General features: G+C 31.6%; 3 protein-coding genes across 3 annotated transcripts; 2 read left to right on the top strand and 1 right to left on the bottom strand.

The window, feature by feature from the left end:
- Positions 1 to 12,242: 12,242 nt before the first annotated feature.
- LOC103856489 (outer envelope protein 61) lies at positions 12,243 to 15,599 on the bottom strand. Its single transcript, XM_009133599.3, has 11 exons — positions 15,336 to 15,599; positions 14,809 to 15,039; positions 14,660 to 14,716; positions 14,416 to 14,544; positions 14,189 to 14,266; positions 14,015 to 14,085; positions 13,837 to 13,889; positions 13,543 to 13,699; positions 12,903 to 13,407; positions 12,664 to 12,807; positions 12,243 to 12,552 (listed from the first exon to the last, which is right to left on the bottom strand). Exons 1-11 carry the CDS (start codon positions 15,429 to 15,431, stop codon positions 12,406 to 12,408), a joined length of 1,668 nt encoding a protein of 555 aa, XP_009131847.2. The 5' UTR covers positions 15,432 to 15,599; the 3' UTR covers positions 12,243 to 12,405.
- A 424-nt stretch (positions 15,600 to 16,023) lies between these two features.
- Positions 16,024 to 19,982, top strand: LOC103856488. The gene is made up of 2 exons (XM_009133598.3): positions 16,024 to 18,506; positions 19,670 to 19,982. The coding sequence occupies exons 1-2, from the start codon at positions 17,809 to 17,811 to the stop codon at positions 19,719 to 19,721; spliced, it is 750 nt and encodes a 249-aa protein (XP_009131846.2). The 5' UTR covers positions 16,024 to 17,808; the 3' UTR covers positions 19,722 to 19,982.
- A 772-nt stretch (positions 19,983 to 20,754) lies between these two features.
- Positions 20,755 to 25,147, top strand: LOC108869646. The gene is made up of 4 exons (XM_033288051.1): positions 20,755 to 23,953; positions 24,033 to 24,132; positions 24,227 to 24,610; positions 24,697 to 25,147. Exons 1-4 carry the CDS (start codon positions 21,366 to 21,368, stop codon positions 24,964 to 24,966), a joined length of 3,342 nt encoding a protein of 1,113 aa, XP_033143942.1. The 5' UTR covers positions 20,755 to 21,365; the 3' UTR covers positions 24,967 to 25,147.
- The last annotated feature ends 1,425 nt before the right edge of the window (positions 25,148 to 26,572 follow it).

Raw genomic sequence — 26,572 nt, 5'->3', positions numbered from 1 at the left:
TATATATTATTTTGTATAATGCATACTTGCTCTACAACATTTGCTTGTAGACAAAAAAACTGTTTTCTATATTTTTAAAAGAGAAAATTTTTAGTCTAGAATATAACATGGACATATGTATTGACTATATATAGAAGTTGGGTGTTATTTTAAAATGACATATGTATAGAGGTTTTTCAACCATTACTTCACTGGCACAAAAACATTTATAACTATAAATACTTTCTTTTAAAAGCAAAACTAATAAAAACGTGTACAACAAATGTATTTTGATATATATTATATGCATCAAGTTATAAATGTTGAAAACATTGCAAAACTGTTTGGAGCAAAGTTTTTAACTTCACGATCTTCATCTTGGCGTCAGTTCAGTGTCGGCCCTGGCCATAAGTAGAAGAAGCATGGGCTTCCAGCTGATACGATAATAAGTATTTTCGCAGCCACATATTTATAAAAAGTGACTTTAGCCTAGTGGTTCTAAGAGAAATTACCAGTGTTAGAGGTGCTGGGTTCAATTCCCCTGACTGCATTCATTTTTTTTGGCCCTAAATATAAAATAGAACACGTGTCACTCCCAGAATGCACGAATTGATGACGTGGCTTCACGGGAGAGAGGCGAACATTTCTTTATATATATAGATTTTCGAAAATTGTAAAAAATATGTAAACATACAGCATTAAAAAATGGAAAAACTACATTAAACATATGTAAGATTACTATTTTTCACTTAAAAAAAAAAAGACGGCTTATCTCCATAATGTAACATTACCGTTTTATAAAAAAAAAACAAAAAACATTATATATAATTTCGAAAATAATAAATATAAGTAAAACATACAACATAAAAATGGAAATACTACATTAAACATAAATATGTTTGACTATTTGTCCAAGTTCTTCTATTAAACATTGCCGTTTTACATTAAAAATAGAAAAATACGTAAAGATTTAAACATCTATCTTAAAATATAAAATATAGACATTAACTAAATATAAAGTATAAAAAAGAGAAATACTCAATATATAAAAAATAAATAATAAGTAAATATTATAAATATATAAATATATGAATTATATATACAATAATAAGTAAATGCACAATTTTTTAAAAATGGAAAGAGTATATTAAATATTAAACATATATCATAAAATGTAAAATATAGATATTAAGTAAATAGAAAATATAAGAAAAAGAAATACACAACTTAAAAACAATGGAAAAAGTATATTAAGATTTAAACATCTATCTTAAAATGTAAAATATAGATATTACGCAAATAGAAAGTATAAGAAAAGGAAATACACAATTTAAGAAAATAGAAAAAGTACATTAGTATTTAAACATCTATCTTAAAATGTAAATCAATCTTAAAATATAAAAATTATTAGTAAATAGAAAGTATAAGAAATAAAAATACACAATATAAAGAAAAATAAATAATAAGTAAATATATAATATAATCTCGAAAGATGACACATGGCATTAAAATATAGTTTTACATTTTAATATTACTTATTTTCGAAAATTATAAAAAATATGTAAACATACAGCATAAAAAAAATGTAAAAACTACATTAAACATATGTAAAATTACTATTTTTCACTTAAAAAAAGACGGCTTATCTCCATAATGTAACATTACCGTTTTATAAAAAAAACAAAAAACATTATATATAATTTTGAAAATAATAAATATATGTAAAACATACAACATAAAAATGGAAATACTACATTAAACATATGTAAGATTACCATTTTACATTTTTATTTTTAGAAAATAATATGTAAACATACAACATAAAAAATGAAAAAACTACATTAAACATATGTAAGATTACTATTTTTCACTAAAAAAAAGACGGCTTATCTCCATAATGTAACATTACTATTTTGTAAAAAAACAATTATATATAATTTCGAAAATAATAAATAATATGTAAACATACAACATAAAAAATGGAAATACTACATTAAACATATGTAAAATTACCATTTTACATTTAAAAATAACAATAATATGTAAACATACAACATAAAAAAATGGAAAAACTACATTAAACATGTGTAAGATTAACATTGTTCACTAAGAAAACGGGTTATCTTCATAATGTAACATTAGAATTTTATTAAAAAAAGAAAAAAAAAACATAAATATAACTATTTGACTATTTGTCCAAGTTCTTCTATTAAACATTGCCGTTTTACATTAAAAATAGAAAAATACGTAAAGATTTAAACATCTATCTTAAAATATAAAATATATACATTAACTAAATATAAAGTATAAGAAAGAGAAATACTCAATATATAGAAAAATAAATAATAAGTAAATATTATAAATATATAAATATACGAATTATATATACAATAATAAGTAAATGCACAATTATTAAAAAATGAAAAGAGTATATTAAATATTAAACATCTATCTTAAAATGTAAAATATAGATATTAAGTAAATAGAAAGTATTAGAAAAGGAAATACACAATTTAAAAAAATGGAAAAATACATTAGTATTTAAACATCTATCTTAAAATGTAAATCAATCTTAAAATATAAAATTATTAGTAAATAGAAATTATAAGAAATAGAAATACACAATATAAAGAAAAATAAATAATAAGTAAATATATAATATAAGTGAATACCAAATTTAAAAAATGGGAAATTACATTAAGATTTAAAAATATATATTAAAATTTAAAATATAGATATTACGTAAATAGAAAGTATAACAAATGGAAATATACAATTTAAAAAAATGGAAAACATACATTAAGATTTAAACATCTATCTAAAAATGTAAAATAGATATTAAGTAAATTAAAAGTACAAGAAATGGAAATACATATACATGAAAATAAATAATAAGTAAATAATGTAAATATATAATATATGAATTATATATGTAATAATAAGTAAATACACTATTTTTTTAAAAATGGAAAAAGTTCATCAAGCATTAAACATCTATCTTAAAATGTAAAATATATAATATAAGTAAATACACAATTTAAAAAATGGAAAAAGTATTAATATTTAAATATCTATTTAAAAATATAAAATTTAGATATTACGTAAATAAAAATATAAGAAATGGAAATAAACATTTTAAAAATGGAAAAAGTACATTAAGATTTAAGCATCTATCTTAAAATGTACTTCTATCTTTAAATGGTAGTAAATTATATAAAAATGGAAATACCACATTAAACAAAAAAAATGTATAGTTTTACATCAAGAAAGTCCCTATAAAACTCATTATTCCATCCACATCAACCTCACACTATTAAGCAAAATTTCAAAGCACTCGAGCAAAAAAATGGTTTCACTATCAACTCTTGCCGTCCCAGAAACCTTTAATGACATTGAATGAGATTTTTTATAACAACAAACTTTTTGTTAGGTGGATTCATTGTTGGGAAACCCGCAACTTCCAAAAGCCAAACTTATTCATGGGAATTGAATTGCTTTTCATAGACTCAAAGGTATTCTTACAAATTTAAATTAATCTAATCTATAATTTTATTGTTAATATTCATACTAACTCTTTCATGATCAAACCATTTCAGTTGATAACCATTCAAGCGTTTATCCCGAAACACTTCCTTCCTCGCCGAATCAGGTATTGGTTCATGTTGGTTTAGTATTGTTTTTGGTTTACTAACCGGTTTAGGATGGTCTATTGTAAATATAATTTAAGTTGGTTTAGCATATATTATGTTTAAAATAACTTAAATTAAATAATAATAATATTATGCTTAAAATATAATTTTAGAGAGTTTTCAAATATAGTTTACAGAACATTATAGGTGATGAATTTAATTTATTAAATTCGTTTATTACTTAAAACTAAGTTTTTTAAAAAACATACTGAGTTATAAATATCAATGATGGATTGGTGAGTATAACATGAAGACAAAAATATAAATATCTGATTTTCAAGATAAGAAATTCAGCTTTTATTCAGATACTCAATATATAATATCTTAAATTATGTTTTAAAAAATATACATAATTTATATATATAGATTAATCTTCCAAACTTAAACTATTATATTATATATGAATAATGTTTTTAAATAAAAATAATTTCTGATTTAAAATAAAAATAAAAACAACAAATGTTTATTTTCAAATAATGGATGTAATTTACATTATACTATCATTTAACAAGTATTAGATACGTTTTGATATATCATTATTTTCTATTCCAGAAAACAATAAATTGTTAAACATCAATATCATCTAGGTTAAGTATACGAACAACAAAAATTCAAACATCACAAAAAATATTTACATAACCATTATAATACAATAATTTAATCAAAAATACAATTAAAAAAATATTAAAAAGAATAGTTATATACTTAATATTTGAAAATAAAAGATATTTTTGCTAAAATTGTACTTACCTGGCCAAGGAGATCGACCATCTTTTTACGGATCGATCGAATGTTGAGCATGTGGTCGATCCAAAAATACTCTGCAGTTTAATGAAATCTCTAAAACATTTATTCCAACACTCAAAAGATAGTTTTGCTAAATATGATAACTAAATAGCCAATAAAATTACAAAAAATATTTAAATAGTAAAAAATATGTTAATTTAATGTGTTAAAATTTAAAAATAAATTTTAATTATGACATGCATTTTAACATTTATATAAATATAAATCATAGCCTAAATATAAATAATTTAACAACTTAAATTAGAAAAAAATAAAAATCACGGGCGTAGCCCGGGTTAATCCCTAGTCCTTACTAATAAAAGGGACCTTTTAAGGCTCCATAGAGCGTCCACATCAGCAAAAAAACTTCTCCCGAAAGATGACAAGTTGCATAAAATATAGTTTTACATTTTAATTTTACTAATTTTCGAAAATTATAAATAATATGTAAACATACAGCACAAAAAATAGAAAAACTACATTAAAAATATGTAAGATTATCATTTTTCACTTAAAAAAAAGACGGCTTATCTTCATAATGTAACATTACCGTTTTATAAAAAAAACAAAAAACATTCTATATAATTTTGCAAATAATAAATATATGTAAAAATACAACATAAAAAATGGAAATACTACATTAAACATATGTTAGATTATCATATTACATTTTTATTTTAAAAAAAAATAAAATGTAAACATACAACATAAAAATGGAAAAACTACATTAAACATATGTAAAATTATCATTTTTCACTAAAAAAAAGACGGTTTATCTCCATATATAATTTAGAAAATAATAAATAATATGTAAACATACAACATAAAAAATGAAAATAATACATTAAGCATATGTAAGATTACCATTTTACATTTAAAAATAACAATAATATGTAAACATACAACATAAAAAAAATAGAAAAACTACATTAAACATATGTAAGATTACCATTTTCACTAAAAGAAATGGCTTATCTTCATAATGTAACATTACCATTTTATATAAAAAGAAAAAAAAACATAAATATAACTATTTGACTATTTGTCCAAGTTCTTGTATTAAACATTGCCGTTTTACATTAAAATGGAAAAATACATTAAGATTTAAACATCTATCTTAAAATATAAAATATCGATATTAACTAAATATAAAGTATAAGAAAGAGAAATACTCAATATATAGAAAAATAAATAATAAGTAAATATTATAAATATATAATATACGAATAATATATACAATAATAAGTAAATACATAATTTTTAAAAAATGGAAAGAGTACATTAAATATTAAACATCTATCTTAAAATGTAAAATATGGATATTACGTAAATATAAACTATAAGAAAAAGAAATACACAACTTAAAAACAATGGAAAAAGTATATTAAGATTTAAACATCTATCTTAAAATGTAAAATATAGATATTACCCAAATAGAAAGTATAAGAAAAGGAAATACACAATTTAAAAAAATGGAAGAAGTACATTAGTATTTAAATATCTATCTTAAAATGTAAATCTATCTTAAAATATAAATTATTAGTAAATAGAAAGTATAAGAAATAGAAATACACAATATAAAGAAAAATAAATCATAAGTAAATATATAATATAAGTAAATACCTAATTTAAAAATGGAAAATTACATTAAGATTTAAAATATATCTTAAAATTTAAAATATAGATATTACGTAAATAGAAAGTATAACAAATGGAAATATACAATTTAAAAAAAAAAAGGAAAACGTACATTAAGATTTAAACATCTATCTTAAAATGTAAAATAGAGATATTAAGTAATAAAAAGTCATGAAGTGGAAATAAACATTAAGCATTAAATATATAATATATGAATTATCAATAAATAATAAGTAGATAATGTAAATATATAATATATGAATTATCTATATAATAATAAGTAAATACACAACTTTTTTAAAAAAGGGAAAAAGTTCATTAAGCATTAAACATCTATCTTAAAATGTAAAATATATAATATAAGTTAATACACAATTTGAAAAAATGGAAAAAGTACATTAAGATTTAAATATCTATTTTAAAATATAAAATATAGATATTACGTAAAAAAATTTAAGAAATAGAAATAAACATTTTAAAAAATAGAAAAAGAACATTAAGATTTAAGCATCTATCTTAAAATGTACATCTATCTTAAAATGGTAGTAAATTATATTAAAATGGAAATACCATATTAAACAAAAAAAATAAAAATGTATAGTTTTACATCAAGAAAGTCCCTATAAAACTCATTATAACATCAACATCAACCTCACACTATGATGGATTGGTGAGTTTAACGTGAAGACAAAAATATAAATATTTGATTTTCAAGATAAGAAATTCAGCTTTTATTTAGTTACTCAATATATAATATCTTAAATTATTTTTTAAAAAATATACATAATTTATATATATATAGATTAATCTTCCAAACTTAAACTATTATATTATATCTGAATAATGTTTTTAAATAAAAATAATTTCTGATTTAAAAAAAAATAAAAACAACAAATGGTTATTTTCAAATAATGAATGTAATTTACATTATACTATCATTTAACAAGTATTAGATACGTTTTGAGGGAAAAGTGCCAATTTCGACCCAAACTATTTCAGTCGTGCCAAATACGACCCGAACAATTGATCAGTGCCAAATACGACCTCAACTCAATTATAATTCAAAAAAACTACCTGAACTTCTTAAAACGTGCCTAAATCTACATTGACTCTAACAGAAGTTAGTCAACCGTTAACAAGATAAAACGACGTCGTTTGATATACGAGGAAAAGTGCTAATTTCGACCCCAACACTCTCAATCGTGCCAAATAAGACCCGAACAAATGGTCAGTGCCAAAAACGACCTCAACTCAATTATAATTTAACAAAAAATTATCCAATTTTTTCTAAAACGTGTCTAAATCTACATTAACTCTAACAGAAGTTAATCAACTTTTAACAAAGATAAGACGATGTTGTTTTGATATATGTATTTTTTTTTAAAATATGTTCATTTCGGGATTCAAAGAATAATAATAGTTTATATAATTTCAAATTTGTAATAGTATTTTAAAAAGTTACTTTTATCTAGTTGTTAGTGTGCCCATTTAAAAGGGTATCACAACATGGTTTTAAAATTCCATAAAATACTATTACAAATTTGAAATTATATAAACTATTATTATTCTTCATCTTATCCAATTTAAAATTTTGGTGACAATTTTTTCTGATTTATATAAATACATTAACGTGTTTTTCTTATTTATCATATCTTTAATAAAATTATATCTTACTAAAATATAAATAATAAAATATTTATTATTATACGATCTTAAATATGCTTACAACTTTGAATTTTTTATACAATTTTCTTATATAAATTATTTTTAATTTTTAAAATTAAGTGGGAATTTTTTAGTTTTCAAAGTTGATATTATATATTTTGATATTTTGTTCAAAAATGTTAAGAGGCCTTTTACCTTTCTTTCACTAAGATATGTTGTACAAAATATTAGACAAATTAAACAATAACTAAAATATATAAAGCAATCACCAAAGTTTTAAATTGGATAAGATGAACAAGAATAGTAGTTTATATAATGGAGAATTTCAATTTGTAATAATATTTCAAAAAATTATTTTAGTCTAGTTGTTAGTGTGCTCCTTTAAAAGGATATCCCAGCACGGATTTGAATCCCGAAATGAACATATTTTAAAAAAAAATACATATATCAAAACAACATCGTCTTATCTTTGTTAAAAGTTGATTAACTTCTGTTAGAGTTAATGTAGATTTAGACACGTTTTAGAAAAAATTGGATAATTTTTTGTTAAATTATAATTGAGTTGAGGTCGTTTTTGGCACTGACCATTTGTTCGGGTCTTATTTGGCACGATTGAGAGTGTTGGGGTCGAAATTAGCACTTTTCCTCGTATATCAAACGACGTCGTTTTATCTTGTTAACGGTTGACTAACTTCTGTTAGAGTCAATGTAGATTTAGGCACGTTTTAAGAAGTTCGGGTAGTTTTTTTGAATTATAATTGAGTTGAGGTCGTATTTGGCACTGATCAATTGTTCGGGTCGTATTTGGCACGACTGAAATAGTTTGGGTCGAAATTGGCACTTTTCCCTACGTTTTGATATATCATTATTTTATATTTCCAGAAAACAATAAATTGTTAAACATCAATATCATCTAGGTTAAGTATACGAACATCACAAATTCAAACATCACAAAAATATTTACATAAACAATATTCAAAAGAATAGTTATATACTTAATATTTGAAAATCAAAGATATTTTTGCTAAAATTGTACTTACATGGCCAAGGAGATCGACCATCTTTTTACGGATCAATCGATTATTGAGCATGTGGTCGATCCAAAAATATTCTACAGTTTAATTAAATATCTAAAACATTTATTCCAACACTCAACATATAGTTTTGCTAAATATGATAAATAGATAGCCAACAAAATTACAAAAACATATTTAAATAGTAAAAAATATGTTAATTAAACGTGTTAAAGTTTAAAAACAAATTTTAATTATGACATGTATCTTAACATTTATATAAATATATATCATAACCTCAATATAAATGATTTAACAATTTAAATTAGAAAAAATAAAAAATTCTGGGCGTAGCCCGGGTTAATCCCTAGTGAATATCTAAAACATTACTTTCTTTGTTTCATTATAAGTGTCATTTGAAACTTTTGCACATTAATTAAGAAATTATTTAATTTTATATGCTTTCCATATAAAAATGTTATTATCTATACACATTCTTATTTTAATTAATAGAAAAATAAACTGCAGAATAAAATTAATAAATTTTACATCGAAATGCTAAAACACACTTATTTCGCAACGAAAATTTTTCTCTACAATGATACTTAAGGTATGACTGGTTTTCCCGCTACCACCCGCAAACGCAGCTTTTGCGGTTGGTAGCGGTTGTTGGCGTTTTACAACAATCGCTCAAACCGCTCCAAATCGCTCTGAACTTCATAAATTCAAAAGCTGGTTCCAGCTAACGTTTGCGGTTGCGGGTGGTTGCGGGAGGATAAAAAAAATTCTTTTTTTCTAAAACAATATAAATACAAAAATAAAAATATTCAATAAAAAAATTAAATTAGAATTATAAAAAGAGAAAAAGACTAGGATAACACCAAACCAAGTTTTTGTTCCCAAAGTAGCACTCAAGGCTCAAAGTCACAAAAATAGGTTTCATTAAAGAGGTAAATATACACTTATACCCGGGTTAATTAATCCAAACCTTAGGGTTTAGAGTTAAGGGGTGGGGTTTTAGAATTAGGGTTTAAAATTTTATAAAAAATAAATACTAAAATAAAAAATAAAAATTTTAAAAACAGTTTCAAAAAATATTTTTAAATTATAAAAAGAAAATTTGAAAAAAAATAAAAAAAAATTCCAAAAAAAAAATTTCAAAAAAAAGTTATAAAATTTCGAATCTGAAAACATATAATCTGAAACTATAAATTTTTTTTTTTATTTTATTTATTTTTTTCTTTTTTTTATTTATTTTTATTTATTTTTGTTTGTTTATTTAATTTTAAACCAAGGGTATTAGAGATATTTTACCCTTTAATGAATGTCATTTTTGTGACTTTCTCCTTCTAGTGCTATTTTTGAGACATAAACTTCAAAAGGTGCTATTATTGACAATTGCCCTTATAAAAATGCTAAAATATATCTATTATATTTTAATTAATATTATAAAACTTTAAAATAAAAATATTTTCTATAATTTTAAAAAAATTTAAAGTATAACTTTCTAAATATAAATTTTATATTTATTATAATATTATTATTTTTGATATTTTTATAATTGTATAAAATGTAAATATTGTTAATTTATTATTTAACCGCTGCTGCATTTGGTAGTTAACCAGTCATAAAAATCCTGCAAACGCACCAATTTCTAACCGCATAACCAGTCGTACAAATCTCTTAAAACCGCTAGAAACTGCAACCACCCGCATCCGCAAACTCTCGCAACCGCAACCGTAACCGCTGCGGTTGAACCAGTCAGACCCTTAATATGAAGCGGAAGGAGTAACATTTTATTCCTCTCTTAGAGTTAAGAGAAACTACAGTAGTACTGATGTTGATTTTGTGAGTTTCTTAATCAAATCTAGACAAGATACCACGAATAAACTAATTATATGCTTTATTAAATAAGCGAATATCGTAACTAAAACAGCATATTCTTTTTTTTGGTAAAAAAACAACATACTCCCTCCGTTTTTTAATATAAGTCGTTTTACAGCTATGCACGTAAATTAAGAAAATCATTAATTTTTTATATTTTCTAAACAAAAACATCATTAATTATTTACCTAATCATAATTCAACCAATAGAAAAATTGAAGATATATTACTATTGGTCATACAACATTAATTATTAATAAATTTTACATAGAAAACCGAAAACGACATATAATTTGGAACAAAAAAGTTTCTCTAAAACGACTTATAATAAAAAACGGAGGGAGTATTCTTTTTAATATTAAAAGTTCAGAAATTAAAAAAAAAACACTACAGAAGGTGGAAAAAATCAACAAACTTAAAGATTATCCCGTTCCCTGCTCCTCTCCTCTTAGCCTCATCTCTTCAAACTCCGGTGACCGGCGCGTGGTGGCTCCGTTAGCGCCACCGCCGGTCAAGTCTGCTTAGTTTCTTTATCCTTTTGTAGATCTGTGTGTTAGGGTTGGTGATTAGCTACGAATCTGGGTCTATTTAGGGTGATGGCTCCAAAAGCTTGTGTCACTGCTAAATCTCGTCAAGAAGCAGCGGTGGGGCAGGTGGAGACAGTCTGTGTGATTGATTTGTGTGGAGATCTCTGCAGATTTGGAGTTTCAGATCCTTTGCGGCTTGACCTGGGTTGGAGATTCGCTTGAATCAGGTAGATTAATGGTCTTTGCGGTGGCTTAGGGCGTGTGGGTTGAGTCTGGCGCCGGCGAAGCCTTTGAGTCTTACGGTTCTGAAGCTCTCATGTTTGTGGCTCTTGCTCTAGATTGTAGTATCTTGTGTGTTCAGTTTGGTTTATGGTGTGTTGGTACGGTCGTATGTTGTGTTTGGTTGGTCTAAAGTGGTATGGTCTCGAAACGGAATTAGCGTATGTGGTGGTCGTATCTCCATTTTGGCCGTTCAGTTCAAGGTTTGGTTATTGTTATGCGTGGAGTTTAACAGTTGATTTAGCAGACTTTATTTTAGAGTTCATGGGTGCAGTGATTGCTTGCCGTGCGGTGTGGTTTTCATCCGGGAATACATCCCGAAAATTTCAGTTGGCAAGGCTTCGTCGTTGTGGGTTTTTGGTTGGGCTTCTATCTAGGATTAAGCGGACGTATATGAGTGCGTCGCATCCGTATCTGAAGGTTGTGTTGATCGAATGACGGTCCCTCTTGTCGGGTTATGAAGTTTCAGGTTCTTGGACGTTATCGTTTGGCGGGCGTAAGCAGCAGCGGTAAGTCTCAGTGTGGTTGTAAGAGGTGGATGTTATCGTGTGTTGGGCTATGGAGAGCAACGATATTTCCCCAATCATTGGCTTGTGCTTGATTCTAAAGTCTGTTGAATTGTTTTGTTTAATGCTCATGTGTAGTTATTAGCCGTATGAGTTTATTTGCAGTTTTAGTTGTTAGTAAGTCACCCCTGCGTGGGTTTTAGATGCTGCCTTCATGTGGGCTTTTGCTTCTGGGGCTTTCTTGTTATGCCGCCAGCTTGTGTATCAAAACGAGTATTTCACTTTGAATGAATTTACCAGACGGGAAAAAAAAAAAGGTGGAAGAAATTGAGACAAAACATGAGTCGATGTTACGGTTGTACAAACTACGAAGCAAAACCAAAGACTGATCTTTGACGTAAAGGGTTGAAGAAGTCTCAAAAGACCTTCGTTGTTTCGTTTATCTTCCAATGTAGCCGAGACGATGAAGGATCACTGCTAAAACGAGCATGCATATTGCCAAGATCAACCCGCCTTTCCCTAGCAACCACTTCTTTGCTTTCTTCGCTTTCTCTATCCCGGTTTGAGCCCGGTCCGCCCATCTCATCTGCACACAAACATTTAGTTTTTAGACAAATGAGAGATGGACTAAAACAATCACTTCTGTAATATTTCTGTTTTCACATTCTCTTTTTTTTTTCCTAAACCAAATGCTTACCATTTTCTCCAAGGCTTCAGGAGTAAGAGAAGCCATGGCTTCCTGAGCTTTTGCAGCATCTTCTTGAGAAAGCTTCATCCCGAATTGCTCGCTCATGCTTGCCATCATCTCCGGATTCATGTTCTTAATCATAGACGTGAACATCTAACAAATAAAACAAACAAATAAAACACTTAAATATATGAACATTTACTATCACATTTATGTTTCCTGATTAGGTAAAATATATAAACAAGAACCTGTCGCATGGCTGGATCTTTCATTTGGTTTCTCATCTGTTCTTGCAAGTCAGCAGGCGGAGCAGAAGCGACGCTTGGATCCAAACCGCTTCTTGGAGCCGAAGAACTAGACTCACCTACAAAACTACTTTCCCGTGGCTCAGTTGCTTCTGTGTCACTGTACGATTTTGAAACTGGAGCGTTTGCTTTCAAAGACGATGCCATGTTAAACATCCTCTCACGCTCTTCCGTTGACATCTTACTCATCATATCAGACGCGAGTTTAAGCATGTCTGGTGTTGGTGCAAACCCGTTTCCTCCGGATGGCGAAGTCGAAGAGGCGAAAGGGTTGTCGCCTTTAAACGAGGAGGCTGTCTGGACCATTTTTTGAATCTCTTCCGGGGACATTTTACCTATCATGCTAGAGGCAGTTTTGAACATGTCTGGTGACATGTCTCCAGCTTTGCCTCCGCTCAAAGAAGCAAGCGTTTCGGGATCGGTTTTTGTAATAAAGTTCTGGAACGTTCTGCAGGCCAAAGAATGAGTAAAAGAGAAATTTAAATTATACAACCTCATGCAGCAAAAATAAGAAAGATGATTAATGTCTTCAAGTGATAATTAGGAGACAAATAGACAAAACAACACATCTATGGTGTTGAACCTGATTGCTTCCGGGTCATCTCTGAGAGCCTGTAATCCATCGACATCGGTCTTTACGCCCCGAGCATGACCACTAGTGTTGCCTTCTCCAGTAACCTCTTTAGACGGTCTTTTACTTTCTCCAGTACCTTCTCCAGTTATTTCTTCGATCACCACACCTAAAAAACAAACAAGATAACAATATTCAGTTGTTTCGCCATTCATAGATGAAGCAGATCATCGATGCAGCTAAGAAATGTCTGGTTTGACATAATAACACTATATTATTTGAAGCAATTCAGAAAGATAATAATACCTCTTGATGATGCCTTGCCAGGGCCCTCAACAGCCAATCTTTCCTTAGCATCTCTACATGAAAAAGAAAAAGTTAAAGTGATGTTTATTTTAATAATGTCAATATTCTAACCTCTGAAACAAGCAGAGCTGAAAAGCATGAAACTGCCAGTCACAAAAAAAAAAAAAAAAATACATACCTTAGCACATCGGCAATAGTCTCATCTTCAGGGGAAACTTCATGAGCCTTACTTAGATCGGAGATGGCATCCTTATAGATTTAAACAATCAATGAGAAAACATATATTCAGGACATATTTTTACAGGACATAATGGCAAGGAATGGAACTTCCATAAGCAACAGAAGAACTAACTTCAAACTGTCCCAGATCTCTGTAAGCTTGTCCCCTCCTGTATAGGGCTTTGACGTTTGTTGCATCATACGCCAAAACCTAAATTAATGTCAGAATGTAAATTCATCACAACAACACAGGATGACATTAATGTGTTACATCTATTATAAGAAAAAGAAAAAAAAAAGATAATAGATTGACATCACTCTTTTTCCTAGACATGTTAGCATACACAAGGTTTAACATACCTCGGAACCTTCCTTTATGCACTCTTCATGCTGATTCGTCTTCAAATAACATGACATCAGATTGAGAGAACAAGCCAACAAAAGTGCTCCGCCTTTAGAAGATGGAATGTCCTTCAGATTGTTCTTTGCCTGAGATATGATCAACGAGTATTTGCATAATAAGTAGAGATAAAACTCTTCTTGATTTCAAAAAAATACTAAAAAGTCAAATAGCACAGCAAGAGATACGTATGCAGGCGCTTACACGCAAATATTTCTCCGCAGCACCACTGAAGTTTCCTCGGCTATGAAGCTCATTACCCTGCCAAATATAGTAACAGAACGGTTTCAGTATCAAGTAAACACAGAGATAAATACAAACAAACAAAAAAATCAAAGACTCCCTCGCATTACCTGTTTTTTAAGCATCTGAGCTGCGTTGATTTGATAAGTAAACTGAGCATCAGCCTGAACACGCATAGCTGCAATCTCTTCAGGGGAGGCATTAGCCATCTTCTCGCCGATCTGAGCCATATCCTCAGGGCGAGTATGCTTGAGCTGTTCAGCAGCTTGTCTCAAATCTTCAGGCCTCATGCTGTTCATACTCTCAGTTGCCATTTTCATCAAATCTGGATTCGACATCATCTGTAAATTAACAACAACAATTGACATCAAGAAACAGAGTAAATATTTTTATTTTCTCTTTCGGAACACAATAACAAGTAATTATGCTTTGTCACAACAAAGTACAAATTAAATTTTCGTGAATTTTTTACTCTCGAGAGAACAGAGATTCAGACACATTGGCATTCAACAAAGAATTTAAAATTGAAACCGCGAGATTGATTGTAACAACGAGCTAATGCAATAACAAGAGCCTTAACTGAATCTAATTACATTTACAATCACATCAATCAAATTTTTTTCAAAAAAGGAGAAACCTGTTGTTGGATTCTAGCGAAATCAGCAGGAGTCATGCGGCTCATCTGGTCTTGAGCAAGCCGGATCATCTCCGGATCCATCATCCCGTTAAACATCTTCCTTCTTCTTCTTCCCGAAGCTTCGATGGGATCAGATCGGAGAAGAAAAAAAAGCAAATCTCTAGCTCAATTTCAAATCAAAACTCGCCAGAACCAATTCGAAAACAGAGAGATTGCGAATCGGAAAATCGAGGAGAATTGTTTGTTCGCCGAACGCACTTTCCTATATTATTATTTACGAGAGGTTTACATATTTTACCGACCGAACATGCCTGGAGTTCATAATGACATGTTTACCCTTCCACTTTAACGAGGTGATGACGTGTCATCATTAAATAATTCAACAATAATTGGAGTATTAATTGATTAACGTCGGATAATAATTGTGATTAATGTGTGCATGTCCTTGTCCATGTTGGAGAATGATGTCATGTGAGAAAATCAATTAATGCATTGGTGTTGGGCTTACACTCAAGATCCGGCCCAAAGAAACAAATACAAACTGTATTAACACAAGCTCCATGTCACTAAAGCCTGATAACGAATCAGATTGAGTAACTGGAGTTAAGACCTAGTTCGTGGAAGTGATTGAGCAAAGTAGAAGTTGGCCATCAAGTATCATGGCAGTTGCAAATCCAGCAAACATTTTAGTATCAGCGTTATAGTCAGTTAGTCACAGTAGGGCCAGTAAGCCAAAATTGAAATGAAATGAAAAAGAAATGAAAGAACTAATAAGCTCGATAGTGAAAAAAGAAGAAGAAAAGGTTAGGAATGGTGGAAGGAACAGATAGGTTTGATTGTTGTCGGGACGTGGAGAGATCTCACGTGGCAGTTTCACTCTGATTGGTTCCTAATGTCGGCACACGTGGCACCACTTGTCACGCTAACCTCTCCTCTCTTACAACATCAACTTGTACGATTACCTTTCTGACCAAGATGCGTCACATCCGTTCTCATCCCCACCTTCTATTAAGGGAAACCCCGCTCTTTCGTGTTAAGATTCTGTGTATGTCTTTCAGAGCTGGAAGAGATAAGAAGTTATTAGTGGTCATGCTATAGGTGAAGAGGATTAGAGTGAGGATAAGAAGACGTATTTATACTGAAATATACAAATGAATTAATTCATTACACTTACACGATAGATACTATATTACTCATGATACACATTAACTTATGAAAGAGTAAACCTAATCTAGAATGAGAAGGACTCTCATGACTCACAACGAGAAACATAAACCCAATTTCAATCTTCATCAACGAAAAATTGACATTTTTCACCGATTACATGATAGTCTGGATTTGGACTATCTATATGCGTATACATCCCCACTATTGCTTGGACACATTTTCACCATACCTCTCTTTTCTCATTAGTCTGGTGATGCCATAATCTCAATCTCTCTAAAGTACATCAGCTTTTTGTGAAATAAATAATTGTTACTACATTTCGCATTCTGCATCTGCGTGCATTAATAAATAAAGGAACAATTGGCTTTCTTTAGTCAAATAAAGCTCAAACTATAGTTTGCGTGCATGTGCAAGTGCATGTAGCCAGCTCTAGATTTTCTCTAAGGGCATCAAATTGAAACCGATCAGATATCTTTTCTTCTTAGTGTGGTTATTCCGGTCCATTTTATAGTATTAAGTATTAAATTTTCCAAATATATATCAAAAGAGAGCGGTAGAACATTTGCATCATATGAGTAGATAAAAAGAAAAACAATATCTTTTTTTTTTTTGAAACAATATCTGAATGAGCATTTGTTGATCTTCATGTAGATGCGGCCCCACTGTACTTGCAGACGAAGGGCCTTTAACAGAAGACTAGTGTCATATGGATTAATCTCTTCCGTCATTTTAGACAATAACCATTCACCAACACACAAGTTGACTCTTCCGTCATACTACTTTTTAAAGAAAACAAGCATTTACTTTGCCCCTCGCTCGTTGAGTTGGAGGACACTTTGGTCAATTACTGCCAAGTGCCAACCATCCAAACTAGAGCCATTTACGGCAAAGTTGAATGAGAAGAAAATTATATATGCATTTTGCCTAAATGGGAAAGAAAAATAACACACAAAAGAGAAAGAGATGTCTACCATTTTGTGATAGAGCAGATTATTTATATCAGCCACTAGCCTTTGCTTCTTTCTCCTCCTCATCACCTCTCTCTCTCTCTTTTTTTTTTCGTTTTCTTTCCAGAGACATTTGTCTGATCTCATCATCAATCACAATCACTCAAACAAGGCCTTGAGAACAAAGAAAAAATTAAATGACCCAAGAGAAGAAAAATGGCCTAATAATAATAGTATCTTCTCAGTGAAATCATAACTATTTTGTAATGGTCAGTTCACATAAGCCATAACCACCCGTCTCTGCTACTTTACATTACATCCAATCTCTCGTGAAACAACAACTTGCTTCTTCCACCACTATGACTACGACCACCACAACCGCGGATAACAACGGCGGCAAAACGCAAACGCAGACGCACAAGAAACAAGTGAGAAGACGACTCCACACGAGCCGTCCTTACCAAGAGCGTCTCCTTAACATGGCCGAAGCTCGTCGAGAAATCGTCACCGCCTTAAAACAACACCGCGCTTCCATGAGACAAGCCGCCAAGATTCCACCGCCTCCACCGCCGCATATTCCTTTTTCTTCACCGCCGCCTCCGGATCCATTTTCTTGGTCGAGTTCTCATCTCAACTTCCTCCTCCCTAATAAACCATTAGGGCTGAACCTCAACTTACACGACTTCAACGACTTCATCCAAACCTCTACGACATCATCATCTTCATCGTCAAATTCTCCTTCATCATCCTCAGTAATGTTTCCGACCACGTATCCTCAATTCTACTCCTCCCCTTCCCCTCCCCTTCCCACCTTCGCCGCTACAACAGAATCGGTTCCTCACCAGCCGCCAAAGCAGCTGATGGAATCGGATAACAACGTGGTGACGTCAGCTTGGTGGTCAGAGCTCATGATGAAGTCGGTGGAAGAAGACGTGTTCCCGAAGTTAAGTGACGTGATGGAGTTTCCTTCGTGGTTAAATACAACGGATGAAGAAGAATTGTTTCATCCTTACAATCTCACCCATTACTCATCCCCTCATAATCCTCCATTGTCCTGGTAAATTAATTTTATTTTTCTTTAAACATTTCGGTATTTAAATCTTGTTATAAAAATATTTTTGATGTATAATTAAATGGGACTAATTGATCAAAATTAATATGGAAGAAGAGTGACTGAAATTCCTGGAATTAGAAGGGTCCACATCGGTTTATTACATGATCTGAAGCTGTCCTTTTTGTTTTTTTGGTCCAATGATAAAACACTATCCTTACTGTCCCAAAACAATCTTGACGTCATCCCACAATAATATTGTTGTGTTATCATTACTTTGTATTATTTGACTTTGGTTTTGCTAGGCAACTTGTTTTCTTTAGTGTTCTTATAGATTTTTGTGGTTACCAGTGGTTATCTGTAACTGGTACTCAAGTTTTGAAATACTATGAATTAAAGGAATTGAAGAAAATGGAATGCTAAATAATGGAATGATGGAAGTTATGGAATAACAATTAATGGGATGAATAATTGCAGAGAAATATTTTTCTAACACAACTGGTAACTTTTTAAAGGAATTGAATGGAATGAGTAACTTTAGTTTAAATTAAATTATTAAGAATATGTTAGAATATATCAATAAAACGTGTATGATACTAAAATAGATTTCATGTAGCATGATTTGTTGCTTTCTTATCCATCATATTTCGGTTGAAAAAACTGGAAAATTTAAAGCTTTATGATCTCCAAGAAGAAAATAGAAAAAATAAAGTTTGGAGAAGTTCTCTCCTGTAAATAGTTAAAGCATTGAATAATTAGAAGTGTTAAAAATAACAAAAAAAGGTATTTTGCTGTTATTTTGCCCAATTAGTAACAATCGCATACGAGAATTATAAACTTCAAGAATCTTAGCAAATCTATTAATTGATTGCAGTAAATAAGTTACATAATATCTAAACTTAACTAAAAGTATTTTTTTATTAATTTGATTCCATTCCATCTCATTCACGTTACTTTTTTTATCATGAATGAACTATAACTACATTCCTTTTGATTCCATTGATTCCACATGAATTTTTGGAATGAGATTTATTTTGTATTCCATCTAACTGGTAAATTTTTTTTGGAATCCAAAGGAATAGGTCATTCCATACAATTCCATTCCAAAAAATAGAAATCCAGTTACACCCCTAGTCTAACATTTGAATGAATATGATATTATATTACAGTGTGGAGTTTGGAGAGATTGAGAGCATGGATGGAGACGACTGGCTTGCTTGAATCACAAAGAGTGATTAATGTCTCTTTTTTTTCAGACATGGTGAATCAACTCTTTGGTTCTTTACTTCCCTACTTCTTTTCTTATTTATTTGTGTTCCTTTCTGATTTTTCTTTTCGTTGGGAGACATAAGAAAGACATTTTGAATATTTAAGAATAACAACAAGCTTGGGGATAAAAATGTTCTGTTTGGCAAAAGTCACATGAATGAAGCTTGTGAATCTATAAATGTCACGTTTATGCAAATAGTTCCGTATATGATACATCAGATTCTTGCTCTCAACAAATGATTTCTAGCCTTTTGTTAAAACTTTGCACTTCTCTTCATATGCATCATTCACTTCACCAGTCACCACTGTCCATCTCATAATCATCATCTGATCATGTAATCGTCATTTTTCTCAAATCCAACTCTCAAACCCTCATCTCCTGAACCACTACCCAACAATTCTCCCTCGTCCATTTCCAATGTATCACAATAACTCGGAATATCTCTCGTCCTTCCTCTGTAAACCAGTTAACCGCAGCAACTTCTCTTTCCAAAGTATCAAAGGATACTTCTCAATCAGCTCCTGCCCTTCTTAAGCTTCTGTAAATAACACACTGATCTCTTCCCTCTCTCAGAAATATAGAAAATACCACAATATTTCAGGAAAAACCTCATCAGCTTCTGAGGCATCACAAACTCCCTCCTGAAATGGGTCAGATGATCTGTCGTCGCCAATCTATTCTCCAGAGTAAAAATAAGCAGCTCGTGCATAACAGCGACTGCCCTCTTGTCAAACTCCTTTGAATCCACGTGCATCCGCATAAGGAGCCAACTGCCAAGTAAGTTCGTTTCTGAAAATGGCGTTTGTATGTTCTCTTCGTCTTGTTGTTTTATATGGGCTCAAGAAAGCCCACTAAGTTCTCTTGTGGGCTTCTTCCATCTGTCTTTAAAAAAATTCGTTGACATCAAGTCAAAATTATATTATGGATTCGTCGACTCTGAAATGATCGTCTTTATATGTTTGTAATCACCCTTTAGACTCCTGTCTTTATATAAACCTCAGCAACCAGTGAGTTGTTTGTTTTCCATATCTTTAACACTACAAGAAAACACGCCGAATTCCGACGGAGATTCCGACGGACGACACAGCCGTCGGACACTTTGGACGGAATTCTGACCGATTTCCGACGAAAACAAAAAATCTGAAGTCGTCGGAATTCCGTCGGCTAATTCCGACGAATTTCCGAGAAAACATGGGTCGTCGGAATATTCCGACGACTTTTCGACGATATTCCGATAAACAATATAACCGTTGTAGTCGTCGAAAAGTCGTCGGAATATTCCGTCAAATTTCCGACGATATGCCGATGAAAAGATATAACCGTTACGGTCGTCGGTATTCCGTCGGTATTTTCCGACGAATTTCCGACGAACCAAGTGACCGTTGCCGACAAATAAATATGACCGTTTTATAGCCGTTCGAGATTGGAAAATACTGACGGAATTCCGACGGAATGCTTAATATCTGTCGGTATTCCGTCGGAAAGTCGTCGGATATCCGTAAGCAATTTCCTATAAATGCAACCCCTCCTCATTCATCTCATTCACACCTCATTCTCTCTTCTTTCTCTTTAGTCATAACAATTCCGTGAAAATCATGTCTTCAGGAGCTTATTATCGTTCGTGGATGGATAAACCTCATTTGGATCCCAACACTAATTTGCTTACGGAAGAATACGTTCAAGGAATTGGAGAATTCATGAGGCTTGTTCAACAGCAACCGGATGCAAAAAGTGGTATGTTAAGATGTCCCTGCTCTACTTGCAATAATAATAAGGTTATAAAAGAATTTGATGTTTGGACTCATTTGTATATGAAAGGGTTTTCACGTAATTATAAAGTTTGGTACCTTCATGGGGAAACTGGTTATGAATATGGTAGTACTAGCGAACCTCAGCCTGTTAGTGAACTTCAGCCTGATATTAGGTTAGAAGAACCTAGAACGGATATAGATTATGGTGTAGGTACTGAGCAGATGGTACATGATCATTATAGAGGGGAAGAACCAAATCCCGAATCTAGGAGATTTTTTGATATGTTAGATGCAGGAAAACAACCTTTGTATCAAAATTGTAGAGATGGTCATTCAGTCTTATCATCTGCAACTAGATTAATGGGTATTAAGACAGACTATAATTTGGCTGAAGAATGCATGGATGCGATTACTGATTTTGTCAAAGGTATTCTACCTGAGGATAACCTTGCACCGGGTTCATACTACGAGGTTCAGAAACTTGTAGCCGGTCTTCAACTACCGTACGAAGTGATAGATGTATGTATTGACAACTGCATGATCTACTGGAGAGCGGATGAGACACGAAATGTATGCAAATTTTGTGGGAAACCTCGTTATCAGGAGACGAGGGGAAGAGTTCCGATCCCGTTCAAAAGAATGTGGTATTTGCCTTTGACGGAAAGATTGAAGAGGTTGTATCAGTGTGAGCGCACAGCAAAAGCAATGAGATGGCATGCAGAGCATTCCACAAATGGTGAGATTAGACATCCTTCAGATGCGAAGGCTTGGAAACATTTCCAGTCAACATATCCAGAATTTGCGGAAGAGAGAAGAAATGTTTATCTTGGATTATCTACTGATGGTTTCAGCCCGTTTGGAAAGCATGGAAGACAGTATTCTCTATGGCCAGTTATCGTGACCCCGTACAACTTACCGCCGAGCTTGTGCATGCGACGAGAGTTTTTGTTTCTCTCAATTCTCGTCCCCGGTCCAGATCATCCTAAAAGATCACTAGATGTGTTTCTTCAACCACTGATATATGAGTTGCAACAACTATGGGCGCATGGTTTTGAGACATACGATGTTTCGTGCAAAGAAAACTTTCAGATGCGGGCAGTACTTATGTGGACAATAAGTGACTTTCCAGCATATGGTATGTTATCTGGATGGACAACACATGGGAGGCTATCATGTCCATATTGTCAAGATGACACCGATGCTTTCCAACTAAAGAACGGAAGGAAAACGTGTTGGTTTGACTGTCACAGACGATTTCTTCCACCTGATCATCCATACCGCAGGAGTAAGACTTCGTTTACGAAGAACAAGCAGGTGTTTGATGGTCCACCTGAGGAAGTTAGTGGGGAAAATTTGTTGAAGCAGTTTAGGGATTTTGATGCAGAAAGGACGCCAGATGTAGGTGGACATGAAAACATTCGAGTCAGTGCGGTTGGAGAGCTACATAACTGGCACAAAAAGAGTATTTTCTGGGATCTGCCATATTGGAAGACTCATCTATTGCGGCATAATTTAGATGTCATGCATATTGAGAAGAACTTCTTCGACAATCTGATGAACACAGTCCTTAACATCCAAGGTAAAACGAAGGATAATTTGAAGTCAAGGTTGGATTTAGTCGATATCTGTGATCGTTCTGAACTTCACGTTGATGAGAACGGTACGGCCCCTTTTCCCATTTATCGGCTGGATGGTGCTAGAAAAGAAGAGTTCTTTGATTGGATTACAGATAAAGTGAAATTTCCTGACGGATATGCATCAAATTTGGGGAACTGCGTTGATAGAAGCGAAGGAAAGTTTAGTGGCTTGAAGAGTCATGATTGTCATGTAATTATGCAGCGCCTCCTCCCGTTTGCTTTTTCAGCATTATTGCCACGTAATGTTCATGAAGCAATTGCAGGGATAAGTGTTTTCTTCCGCGACTTATGCAGCAGAGTAGTGACTGAAGAGGGTATTAATAATTTGAAGACAAACGCACCAGTCAGCATGTGCAACCTTGAGAAGATATTTCCTCCATCATTCTTTGATGTAATGGAACATCTTGCTATTCATCTCGCAAGAGAATTGGAACTTGGTGGTCCTGTGCAGTACAGATGGATGTATATTTTTGAGCGTTATATGCATCATCTGAAGAAGATGGTCAAAAATCAAAGCAGGGTGGAAGGATCTATAGTGGCACAGGTGATCAATGAAGAAACTGCAATCTTTGCTGAAAATTATTTTCCACCAGAAGTGCATACAAAACACCGAAGACCTGCTCGGCATGATGACAGAGGGGAGAGAGCAACATATCATGTTACTGTCCCAAGCATGTTCAAGGAAATAGGACGACTTAGCGGAAAATTCACGAAGCGCAGACTTACGGACACTGAGCACGCTCATTTGCAAACATATTTGCTCACCAACTGTGAAGATGTTCTACAATATGAGAGGTAAAAATATTTTTTCATTTACATTGTTAGATTAATATTCAATAAATTTATTTCATATTGATAATATTTTTGTATATAGTGTATATATGGCGGAGTTGCGTATGACTCACAGGCATGCAACAGAAGATGAGCTTCAACAACTTAGAGATAACGGATTTGCTGTGTGGCTTCGTAGTTATGTGAGTCATATATCATATTACCCTATGCAAATGAGTAGTTTAAATTTAATATAAACTAATTAACTTTTCACTCATATATGTTTTTAATTTGTAGGTGAATGATGGTTTGGCCAGAGGTTTTGTGTTCGATGATTGGATACGCGAATTTGTGCAGGGACCAAACTATGTGGTCAAATCATATCCAAAATTTTGTACGCGAGGATATGCATTCACAAGGAAAGGTCATTCTAAGACAACATATGATGCTGGTGTTTCATCTTCTTCCGGTGACGATGTCTACTACGGCAACATAAAAGAAATATTGGAAATCCAATTTCCTGGAATGGTTGGATTGCGTTGTGTAGTATTCTATTGTGATTGGTATGACACCACCCCAGATAGAGGAGTGAAGATTGATGCGTTTGGTGTTACATCAGTTCATTCGCGGCGGAAACTTCAATACTATGATCCCTTCATTCTTGGTTCGCAAGCTGATCAGGTATGTCAATCTATTCATAATTTTTTTCCAATACAATTAATTAATGCTATATATTTTACTAATATTTGTATAATTGATATGTATAGGTATGTTACATCAGTTACCCTCGGGTGACGTACAGAGATGATCCATGGGTCACTGTAACGCAAATCAACCCAAGAGGACGAGTGGATGGAACTTCTGATGATGATGAACCATTGCAACCAGAGTCTACCAGCAACGCCCAGGCAGTTGAAGATTTGGCAAATGTTGAACTCGTTGAGGATTTGACTGAGTTTGGACTTGATGCTGTTGTACATTCGGAACCAGAAGCTGAGGTTGGGGAGTTTGATGAAGATTCAGAAGATTCGGATTAGTTTTTTTTTTTTTTTTTTTTCCATTTGGTCCGTCGGAAATCCATCGCAAAATACCGACGAGATAGCGACGATAAAGAGTTTCATGAAAGTCTGGAGATGTCCTCGGTAATTCGTCGCAATATACCGACGACATCCCGACGAACTAACAGAGTTCGTCGGAATGTCGTCGGTACAGTGCGACGAATTACCGAGGACATGTGTTTTTAAAAAGTCCTCGGTAATTCGTCGCAACATACCGACGACATTACGACGAACTCTGTTAGTTCGTCGGGATGTCGTCGGTATATTGCGACGAATTACCGAGGACATGTGTTTTTAAAACATTTCCAACATAAAAATCTATAAATTTATATGCCAAAACTATGAAAATAATACATAATAAGTGTTTAGTATAGTATTAGATCGCAACCGTTCAAATATAACAATTCATAAAAATATTTATGTATGCATATCACATGTTTTCATAACATCTCATCTTAACACTCATATACTTATACAATCACATTCATCTAATCTTACACTACAAAAAATGTTGTTGTATAAATTCGTGTTATCAAAACATTTCTACTGTTAAATCTTTATGAAAATACTATATATATTATCAAAGATTTGGATTTTGCTTTTAGAAACTTGTAACCAACCCTTAAACACTAAGTCGTCAGTATTCCGTCGGAATGAGTCGTCAGTATTCCGTCGGAATATACTGACGAACTTAATTCCGTCGGAATTGTAATTTACCCGGGAAAACCAAACCGCGTGAAATTTTCGCGGACCGCCAATTGATATATATTTAATGATACCGACGGAATACTGACGAACCCGTATCCGTCGGAATTGTTAAATATAATTACTCATCTTCTTCCTTCTTCGTTATTTCCGCCTCCGGCTCTCTCTCAATTCTCTCCGCGATTTCTCTCCCTTTCACGGCGATTCCGGCCGTTCTCGAGCCCCCATCACCGGCGGCCCCCATTCCGGCCCCCAATCATCTTCCCCAAACCCCAAATCATGTAAGAATCATCCCAACCTTGTTTTATCCCAATTTTTTAGGGTTTTGGAAGTTAGATCTCGGATTTTAGGTTGTTTGATTGAAAATTTTAGGATTGAATGGATAGTTTAGGATATATAAGTTAGGATTGTTGTTTGGATTGTTGTTTAAGTTTTTTTTTGGAATTATTTTGTGTTTTTGTTAAAATTCAAAACGTTTTCCTGTTTTTAAAACGTTTTTTGATTTTTAAAAACGTTTTTCAAGTTTCCAATAATAAACTATGTATAATAAAACGTTTTTAAAAAATTTTAAAAATATTTAACAACATTTTTCTATAATTATAAAAATTTATAATTTTGTATACATATATATATATAAATCATGTATAATAAAAAATTTTAAAATTTTAATAATTTTTTACAAATTTCCAGTAATAAACTATGTATAATAAAACGTTTTTTAAAAATTTTAAAAATATTTAACAACATTTTTCTATAATTATAAAAATTTATAATTTTGTATACATATATATATATATAAATCATGTATAATAAAAAATTTTAAAATTTTAATAATTTTTTACAAATTTCCAGTAATAAACTATGTATAATAAAACGTTTT

The sequence above is a fragment of the Brassica rapa genome, chromosome A03 (genome assembly GCF_000309985.2).
Source record: "Brassica rapa cultivar Chiifu-401-42 chromosome A03, CAAS_Brap_v3.01, whole genome shotgun sequence".
In the NCBI taxonomy this organism is placed as follows: domain Eukaryota; kingdom Viridiplantae; phylum Streptophyta; class Magnoliopsida; order Brassicales; family Brassicaceae; genus Brassica; species Brassica rapa.
This window is presented reverse-complemented; position numbering and strand designations above follow the sequence as displayed.